The sequence below is a fragment of the Enoplosus armatus genome, chromosome 3 (genome assembly GCF_043641665.1).
Source record: "Enoplosus armatus isolate fEnoArm2 chromosome 3, fEnoArm2.hap1, whole genome shotgun sequence".
In the NCBI taxonomy this organism is placed as follows: Eukaryota; Metazoa; Chordata; class Actinopteri; order Centrarchiformes; family Enoplosidae; genus Enoplosus; species Enoplosus armatus.
The window spans coordinates 8,823,492-8,833,681 of record NC_092182.1 but is presented as its reverse complement, the minus strand read 5'-3'; the positions used below and the strand labels follow the sequence as shown (position 1 = coordinate 8,833,681).

Genomic DNA, 10,190 nt, shown 5'->3' with positions numbered 1-10,190 from the left:
TCATTCCCTAAACCACACGTTACCAATTCAAAACAAAGCTAGCGTTAGCCCACTTTGGTTATCGTTAACGCATGTGAGGTAAATGTCAGTCTACCAGACACTAGCCAAAGCTTGTAGTAACTCGAGTGGGCTTACCGTTAAGGTTAAAGTGTAGCTACTATTTTGCCTTGGGGTTGTTTTAGTGAGTTGCTGTGGACTGGAGCGCAGGGGACAACAAAGTCTCAGGCAGCAGTGGTTCAGTAGCTAGCTATCATTATTTAGCTTCCGGAGGCAGATGTCCGTCCCTTCAGAAGCAGCAAGATATCCGGTCTCTTTTCTTCAGAATAAAAGCGACATTCCTACAAATCTATACCTGACTGCAAAAAATGTAAGTGCAGTTTGTGTGGTAATCATTTTTCAAAATTATTCAAAAAAACAAATACCGTTTTTCAACCCGTTTCCCACACATAATACTAAAGCTCATTCTCTTCAAAGCCTTATGCACTCTGATATTTGTAATGAGGTCAAACACAAGGAGCTTTACAGATTTCAGGAAAAGGTCTATTTATTTAGATAAAACAACAATATTTGTAAGAAAGGTACACCGGTTGTATCAAACACCAACAATAGCAATCATCTGTGGAGTTCAGAGTGTTTAAGGTTTCTGTGGTGTTTGGTGATAATGAAAAGGGAGATGACATTCACAATATAGATACTGAATCTTATGAGAAACATGAAACATGGCTGTTGAATATGACTTGGGAGGTTTAGTGCAGTTTTACTGTGACAATGTGACGTTTCTCAAAATTAACTATATCACATTATTATTTTGTGCTAACATGCTGTATCTTTGAAGTCACAAAAAACTACAGTGTGTGTTTCAACATGACCCCCCTCCCCCCAAAAAAAGTCACATTCATGCACAGATAACAACATATTTGCCTCAACAAAGGCTACAACCAGTATGTTAATACTGTGGAGTACAGCCCATAACAGAATTACTGTTTATAGACTGTGCCAACAACTCAGTCCCAACCTATTTCTCCAACAGTTCTTGGCGACTACACATTATTTGACTTTATATTATTTGCAAAACGATACACAAGTCAAATTACTTATATTTACCATGATCAGAAAGTTGCATTTAACACAGTGGCACTATTCATAAAGACCGGTCTTGATCAACAGGACATGATTTAGACAATGCTGCATGTACAAAAACACATGTAAACACATTTGCAAACATAAAAGGCTAGGCAGGCAGAAGAGTACATATAAATAACAGAGAAAAGGATCAGATCACAATTATATACATCCAATCAGGTGAAGCAGATGTTTAAATATGTGCTGCCAGACAGATGAAGAGTATCTGGTCAGAGTCATCCCCCTATACAGAGGTAGAAAGAAAGAAGAAAAGTCTGTAAGCATTAAGGATAAGCGATGGGTACAGACAATGGAGTTAAGGCTTATTTTAAGTCCTACTACAGGATTAGCATGATGGAATTAAAAGTGGTCAGTGATCAATTTGACTGTGACTAAAAAGTTAAGGGCACAAATGTCAAATAGGAGCTCCAAAGCCTTTTGCAGTGGACCTGACTCTTCATTAAAAATACATCAGAAGGACTCCATACCCTAAGTTTCTTTATCTTCCAGAGCCAATACTTCTGTCTTCAAAGATGGTAATTTCAACCTAGAAGACAGCAAGTTAAGGGAAATACACAATGCTACATGCACATTTTCTCTTATATAATTAACAACAATTTACTTTGCTTAGCATACACAAGGTTACCGATGTTTAAATGTACTACCACAATTAAGGAGTTAAGAGCCACATTTTCCTAAGGTTGAGTAGACACTATTTAGTTTAGAGGTGGCGTGTAAAATTAGGTGCACATCATAGAATAACCTGGCCAAGCATGTAGATTGAAATATTTATAGCTGTGCTAGGCAACATCGCCAAAACCTACCAGTAAGCCTAATTTCGCATTAGTATAACTTCAATACTTTTCTACCCCACTGTTTACTGCCATTTGCCAATACACTGTGTACCTAACTACAGGCTTGATCTTGAACAATTATGGCTGATCTAGAAATAAGTCACTACAAAGACCACTAAAAAACTGAAAATCAAGAAGCTGATAGCTGTTAGCAGATCAGCCTCATTGTATCACAATGTGGACATGGAAATGTGCTGTGTAGACCTAAAAAAAACAAAACAGACATACTCTTCAGACAACATGGGGTGTCTACATAATGACTCCATTACTGTCAATTACCCTCGTGATCATGCAATTCATCTGACATTAGCCAGGCAAAAGATACAACTCTGAGGCCTCTCTCTATGGGGTCAGTCAACAGCAAGCCCCTGGGAGCATATATCTTCTCATTCTGGTCCTTAATATACCTGGTGATCTTCTTTAACACCTGCACACAGTGAGACGGACAGTAGTACACACAGTTAAGATATGTAATGATATGTAGATCTGTCCAACCCACCACAGACCCAAATGTGAGCTGATGATATAAGAATCTGAATCTGAATCAGAATCAGAAATACTTTATTGATCCCCGGGGCCAAATTGTACAGTACTGGTGATCCCATTCAAGAGTAGAAAGCAACATAAATTTAGAAATAAAAGTATGTACAAAATAGAAAAAAAAATTAGAAAAAGAAAATATACACATTTACAATATTTAAGTGAAAAATAAAAGTAAAAAATATATACAACAGCAATGTATATGTATGTCTATATATATATATACTTAAGAATAAGTAATAGTGAGGTAGTATATGTAGAAGATTTCCAGTCTGTTTATTCTCAGTCAGTGACACTCAGAGGGAAGAGTTGGACAGTTTGATGGCCACAGGCAGGAATGATTTCCTGTGGCACTCAGTTGTACATTTGGGAGGAATGAGTCTCCCACTGAAGGTGTAAGCAACATTAAAGCCGTTTTACCTTTTCATAGTGTGTCTCCATACAGAGGAAGATAGTATAGGCAGTTAGACAAGCCAGGCAGCCCTCCAAATAAGACTTCCCCCCTAGTTTCTCTGCCTCTGCATACAGGTTGTTTAGAGTCTGGATGGTTTCCTCAAACTGCTGCTTATCGAGCTGTAACCACACAGTTTAGACATTATACGCAACATTTTAACATTCAGTCAACGATCATAACATCCATGTAAACACTGTACATACATACCCTTGGCTCAAGTTCAGAGGGGAACTTGGTGTGGAACTTGCAGAGGGTTCCTGAGCTGTAGTCTCTCTGAACAAACACCTTGGAGGAGACAGCTGGCTGCTGGAGGTCCTGTAAACTGTGTGTCTGGACAAGGAATCCAAATTTAAACGACTGTTTTCATGAACAGTGTCTGTCTGAAGGGTTGGAAAAGGAGCACCGACTGTAAAGCTAGCTACACATAAACTCTGAGGGCAATCAGGACCCTTATACTAATATCAAGCCAAGGTTAAACACCTATAACTACATAAACTAGCGTTTCCCTTATCAAGCTACCACAACACTGAGTGTCTTTGCTTCTATCATTCTAATCCGATGACAATTACCGCCTATGTGATGTTGATTCTGGCTACTGCAGAAAATTATAAAATAACGTTATAATATATTATAAAATAGTATTAAATACCATGATCCGTTCAAGATATGGGGTAGCTAACCTAGCTAATAACACGTTAGCTTACGTTTGCTGACCGATCAACACCGCAGGAAAGTATGACAATGTTAGCCTTAATCATCACCCTAATCAATACATCACTGTAAACATGTTAAATATTCAGGGATCTAATCTCGCGTCGATCTATAAAACTAATAGAAACACCTTACCTCAGCCATAGTGGACGTTTCCACTGAGCTGCTGCGCATCTATGCTCCAGGGCCACCAGCCCGATATGACTTCCGGCCCATTATTTCAGAATAAAAGTGTCTTTTGCACAGATTTGTTAAGTGAAATGCGATAATACATTGCCAACATTTCTTTTAGCTGCAAGCCTGTATGCCTATAATTGCAGCTAGATAGACAGTTTTGCGTTCCCTCGCACATTTATTGTTCAATACTCTTAAAAAGCCGAGCTCCGTCAGTAAATAGCCGCTGGCTGAAGCTGTGGGCTACACGGCTACAGCCACAATGGCAGCAATTGCCAAAGCTGTCATTTCATGGATAGTCATAATCACAGCAGCTGTACAGCCTGTCTCAATCAGACTCGGCAGGAGTCAGTGAGCGCTGGCCGCAGCTTAAAAGATAAACCCACAACCTCTACTACATCATAACAGCTTAGGCTCTCATGGATCAGAGCAAAGATACGCTTTCTAAACCGATCAGAAAGAATGCGAAACTGTAAAGTAAAACTTTATAACGAGGTAAAGCAAAAGCAGCCTTAAAAAAAAAATAAAAATAAAGGGTGACCCTATGAATTTGCACTGATTTAGTTTAGACGATACAGCCCAGTTACTTAAAAACCTTATCCAAATGTAAGCTCAAGCCCCACTGAATAGGAATACAAGATTGTGAATGGAGAGGCTGGGGTCGGCTAGTATAAACCGTAGATATTCACTGACCCTTCAACAGAATTTGCTCAATATCTGCGTGATACGTCACGAAGCAAAAACAATCCTTATGATTCTTTAACTAGGTCATTAAAATGCACTTAGTTTTTCGTTTGCCATCTATTTTATCAAGTATTGTGGGGCTTTGCAAAATTGCCATCAATTTAAGTTTTATTTCGAAGGCTGACACGCCCAAACGGAAGTCTGTCATGCCCTTTCTTCCTCAATGCGAGAAAAAAAGCCCAGCAACAAAACGCCAAATAGTCTACCTTTAAACAGTTAATGGAAGCTGCAACCTACTAACACCAAAATAAATTCACACATGGCACAGAGCTAAAGAGACTTTTAAATTGAATCATGGTTTTATTTGACTCGTATGTGGAACCGTTCGCTGTATTTGTTTTAGTCGAACAGCCCGAAGCCCATGTCGTCATCTGATTCCTCAGACTCCTCCTTAACTTCCTCCTTAGCAGCTGGAGCGGCAGCGGTTTCAGCAGCTGCTGCAGGTGCTGCGACAGCAGCAAAAGCAGATGGGTCAGCCAGGAAGGCTTTGACCTGTGAGGACAAAAAGATGTGAGTTTAGTTTATTTACACCATGTGGTTTCCTGGTCAGGCAACAATCTCAGAGTAAAGGTCAATTAAAGCATTCCACTACAACTTTGAAAGGCATTTGCTGTCTGAAACCAAGTGATCCTGACTGACCAGAAACTATAGAGTGAAACATGTTTCCCTTTGTAGGGTGATTAACAATGCAGCACTACACCAAAACCTATCCTGCAGGTTAACCAATGGGGTAAGTTTCTAGTTTGTATGCATACCTTGTCTGCCAGAGGGAAGGAGTAGCCCGTCTCAACAGCGACAGCCAGGACTCTCTTGTAGCCATTGATGACGGAGTGGGGTACAGAGGCCAAAGTGGGGTAGCCAATCTCCAGACACACACTAGCAATGTTCCTCACACCCTGAATACATCAGTTTTATAGTGAAACACTTTAGATTCACATCAAAACATGACTGAAAGTGATCGTTAATGAAGTTCTCAGTTCAAGGGTTTGTTGGATGGTAATTTTACAAGGTTGTATAATGAAATTTATGTTTATGATCTGTTATGCTACTAATAGTTACAACTGCAATGACTTCATACAAGCACTGCATCTCACCTCTAGGAACCTGGCATGCAGAGAAGCCTCTGTGATGTCGAGCACCTCAGGACTGTAAACGCTGCCATTGTCATACACCTGCTGGATGATGAGTCCATAGGAGAAGGGCGAGATGTTCAGCATGTTGAGCAGTGTGGCCTCGCTGGCACCAACCTTGTCGCCTGTCTTGATCAGATTGACGTCACTCTAGGAACAGAAATGCTGGTTAGTTATGGATGCAAATATTTGACACTTGAGTTTAACATCTGTTTAATTTTCAAACTCACCAAGATTTCAATGGTTCCCCTAGAGATCTTGGTGGTGATACCCAGAGCCTGGAAGAAAGAAGTCTTCTCAGGACCCAGACCAGTGTTCTGGGCTGGCACAGTCACTTCACAAGGGGCGATGGCTCCAGCACGGGCAGCTGCAGGCACCTGGGTATTGAGTGTAACAGTTTAGTGTGCCATTTGTGCTAGAGTTGAGTTTAGGTCTTAAAGTTATGCTTGAACATTGGTGTGAGGCTCATTGTTTTTAAATTAGATTAATAAGATTTTGAACCAGTGTCTGAAACCTTACGTCCCTGGCAGTCAAGGGTGACAGACAGGTATAGCGAGGAAACAGGTTACTGTCTGCAGGGGGAACGACAAAGCAGCACCACACAAGCTGCATTGTAACTTATCCTGCACATTGACACTACTTTATAGACTGTCCTATCAACTAGGTTCTTACCATGTTGCTGATTGCAACTGACCAAACCTTAAAAAAACCATTTGCTCGCATTAACTGCTGAAATATTAAACTATAATCCTTTTAACATGGACCCTTTTTTTCAAAGCATGCAATTTGTTTGATGTTACTGTACAACAGTTTCTCTAATTAAATAAAAACCAAGTCTCCACTGGTCATTTTGGATCCATGTCATCAAGATCAGTTTGTATTTTGAGGGCTTTGACAGTTTGAGTATATCAGTACACTTGGTTAAACATAGTCAATACAACAAGCCTGTTTTTTGACTGCATTAGTTTTAAAGTGACTTTGGCATCAACTTGGAGCCAATGTTATATGGGCTGTACAACTAAATGAACCACACTTAATGTTTTTCTATGCCAGGCTCTCAAACTGCCATCATTTCTCTTGGGATCTTACCTTGTTGGCCAGCAGCATGTCCCTGACCTCAGTCAGATCCTCCTTGGTGAAGACAAAGCCCACATTTCCTTTAATGTGGGGCAGGAGTCTGTCAAATCATGGGAGCAACAGTTAGATATACTATCAGATTGTCATTTCTACAAATAAGAAAAGTTGCTTAGTGTCTGAAACCTTACGTCCCTGGCAGTCAAGGAGGGTGACAGACAGGTATAGCGAGGAAACCGGTTATTGTTTGCAGGGGGAACGACAAAGCAGTACCACACAAGCTGCATTGTAACTTATCCTGCTATATAAAAACTGATGGCTCAAGGTAGCAAAAGTAGAGACAACACTCACTTCTCCAGAGCAGGATTGTTCTCCAGGTGGCCACGGATGGCTTTGCGCATCATGGTGTTTTTACCCATCAGCACCACAGCCTTGCCACGCAGAGACAGACGAATGGTCTGCATCTGCTTGGAGCCGACATTGTCTGCACCCACAATGAAGCATTTTGGATAGTCATCCAGAAGTTGCTACAAATAGAGGGTAAAGTACATTAATGAAACAGGATTAATACATGTATACATTAATATACAGCATTAACAGAAATATTAGATATGTGTAAATATGAACTTACGTAAGCCAAGTCCTACTTACGATGATTTTCATAAAATAGTTGGACTTCCACGTGGCCCTGTCTTCCCTGGGCATCTTTGCAGTGCTTCCAAGGATCGCTAAACAGCTGGTTTAAAGACAAGGTAGTATCTAAAAGCAAAGAACGAAAACGTTAATATCGCTTGCTTTAGAAACCGAGCAAACGACACGATCGGCAAGATACACTCTGACATGTGGCCGACAGCTAACGTTAGCCGGCTAAAGACAAGCTAGCTGCATTTTAACAGGCCGCGCTAGGTTAAGTCACAACACCGCACTTTAAAAAGAGACAAAACACATTTAGATGGTATAGGTGATTGTAATTGTGTAATTCCCAAAACCTGATATGGTACATTTTTTTTCTAGATATTAGGTTCTCTGTTTTCTGAAAGAGCGAAAGAGGTCCTTACCTCGTACAGCAGGGTCGCGTGAAAGAAAGAGGAAGAGGAAGGACGCAAGAAGAATATATACAAAATAAGTCACCAATCACAATGGAGCTATGGGCGTCACTCATACTACTATTGGATGGTTGCTGTGTCAATCATTTCTGTTGCTACACTATCACCAATAAGAATAATCCCACTACAGCCAACACTTCAGTAAGTATATCACGTGTTGACTTCAATCAGTAAGCGTGGAGTAAATAATAATGTTTCTGCCTTTTCAACAGGGCTAATGGTTACGGTAACTCGCAAAATGAATGCCGATGTAATATTAGCCATATGTTTTTAGCTAACTTCCAATCGCAGAGCAAAACGATGGCACAACCGGCTCTACTGCTTCCGTGTGAGGTCTGGAGCCACGTTTTTGGGCATCTGTCAGCGTCAGACAAGTTTAGCGTCCGGGCATCCTGCAAGTATTTCAAAAAACTTGTTGACCACGGATCTCTTTGGAAAGACTGGTCAGTAGTTCTGGGTTTTCAAAATGGCTCTTACAACAGTCACTTCTGGGCCAGTCTTCGCCGCAGAAAAGTCACCAGTGTGGTGGTGAGGAGCAGCAAAGCTAAGGACTGGAAACAGCTTGCCCTGTCCCTCCCTGCTCTCACCACCGTGGTGATGGACCAAAGCTCCAAGGCGTGCCTCGACTGCTTAAAGGACTTTACAAATCTGAAGCGCCTGGCTATTAGAAGCAGTTGCACTTCTTTTTTGCTAGATGCGTCCACAGTGTGTCAACCCCAGCAGCTCACTCACCTCAGCATTTGTGATGTTGCATTTCCCACTCCAGCAATGGGTAGCTTCATTTCTGCTGTCTCCCAGTTTACAAATCTTACATCTCTGGTTTGTCATCAGGTGGGAATTTTTGAAGAAACGATCCGGATGCTTCAGTCCATACTTACCTGCCTGCCTAAGCTGAGACATCTCTCATTGTCCAGTGTGCACATACTGTGCGCCCTTCCCAGACCCAACCCAGGTCCTGTAAGAGGAGCACGTGGACAAGCTGGTGCCCCAGCTTTGTCCAGTTTGGAACTTATCAGCTGCATGGATCATTCATTACCAGAAGATGCAATGAGGCTGATGCCTGGCCTGAAGAGTCTTGCTGTTTTCTTCAGGCACTCGCATCAGGAGATGCCAGAAAGATGGCCATCGCCTGTGTGTCAGCTGAAAACATGGCTGAGAGACCTCCCTCAACTGTCAACTCTGGTCATAGTCAAGGGCCCACCTGTTAGGAAGTATGTCACCTCCATTCCAGCCACAGTAACCAGCCTCACACTGTGTGTTGCAGGATTATCCTTGGACGACATGGCAGCTGTAGCAGTGCAGGTACCAAATCTCCTGCACCTTCACATAGACACCTGGCCCTCACATTTGGGAGCTCACACAGCTCAGATCACGCAAATTTTTCCAAAGCTCAGAAGTCTCAAACTTCGCCATGAACATGTACCAGAGAAAGATTTCTTAAAGCTTCACCAGCTGCAGGACCTGGAGTACCTGGAGATTCTGGATAGCCACCCACACCTCTCTGAGCTCACTGGCAAGCTCCAAGCTCTCACAGAGTACAGACTTCAGGTCGCTACCTCTCCTCGCCAGCGAGATGTGTTGTCTTGTCCCTGCGTTAGTCAGGTATACAGAAGTGCTGACTTTTAACAGGCCAGTCGGATTGTTGACATATTGTTGTTTGACCAGTGGAGCCTTAGCAATCACGCTATGCTCACTGAGTTCATATTGTTAATTTTATTCTCAGCCTGATTTGGGCATCTGTAGTGCCTTGCCATACTCCACACTGTTAACCTTAATTGGTGGTTCCCAAACTGGGGGTCAAACCCTGACAAGGGGTCACAAAATATATGTAAGGGGTCATGAAATAATTAAGAAGATAAGAAAGCAGAAAGAACATGTTTCTGCTACACACAATGTTAATTGTTTCAGTCCTTCCAAATATGCATTCCTTTGTTTTAAGGGGTCATAAGCCAAAAGGTTGGGAACCAACATAAATGCTGTACTAAACTAACTGAGGCACAAAGTGCACCTTTATGACTACTTATTTTATTTTATTATGCATCACACTCAGGTAAAGGTAACATCCTCTGTTCATGTCACACAAAACTGACAGTGACATTTGTGAGCCATTTGCTACAATCTTACAAATAATTAAAAAACTCAAGCTGATTACTTCCACTCAGCATGTTATAATATTTTGTGAAAATATTATGTGCCAAAGATCTGATTTAATGCAAAACACTGAATAGTAACAGGTGTGGGTGAAAAGAGAAACCACAAAATCACTTTTCGGACAAAACAA

The 10,190-nt window shown here is 41.5% G+C and overlaps 2 protein-coding genes across 2 annotated transcripts; both read right to left on the bottom strand.

The window, feature by feature from the left end:
• Window positions 1-526: 526 nt before the first annotated feature.
• LOC139282727 (golgin subfamily A member 7-like) lies at window positions 527-3,866 on the bottom strand. The gene is made up of 6 exons (XM_070902573.1): window positions 3,817-3,866; window positions 3,178-3,300; window positions 2,937-3,089; window positions 2,302-2,403; window positions 1,611-1,669; window positions 527-1,366 (listed from the first exon to the last, which is right to left on the bottom strand). The coding sequence occupies exons 1-5, from the start codon at window positions 3,853-3,855 to the stop codon at window positions 1,622-1,624; spliced, it is 465 nt and encodes a 154-aa protein (XP_070758674.1). The 5' UTR covers window positions 3,856-3,866; the 3' UTR covers window positions 527-1,366; window positions 1,611-1,621.
• A 1,004-nt stretch (window positions 3,867-4,870) lies between these two features.
• Window positions 4,871-7,882, bottom strand: rplp0 (ribosomal protein, large, P0). The gene is made up of 8 exons (XM_070902565.1): window positions 7,862-7,882; window positions 7,455-7,562; window positions 7,155-7,330; window positions 6,819-6,906; window positions 5,960-6,106; window positions 5,694-5,879; window positions 5,355-5,495; window positions 4,871-5,091 (listed from the first exon to the last, which is right to left on the bottom strand). Exons 2-8 carry the CDS (start codon window positions 7,506-7,508, stop codon window positions 4,939-4,941), a joined length of 945 nt encoding a protein of 314 aa, XP_070758666.1. The 5' UTR covers window positions 7,509-7,562; window positions 7,862-7,882; the 3' UTR covers window positions 4,871-4,938.
• Window positions 7,883-10,190: the final 2,308 nt, after the last annotated feature.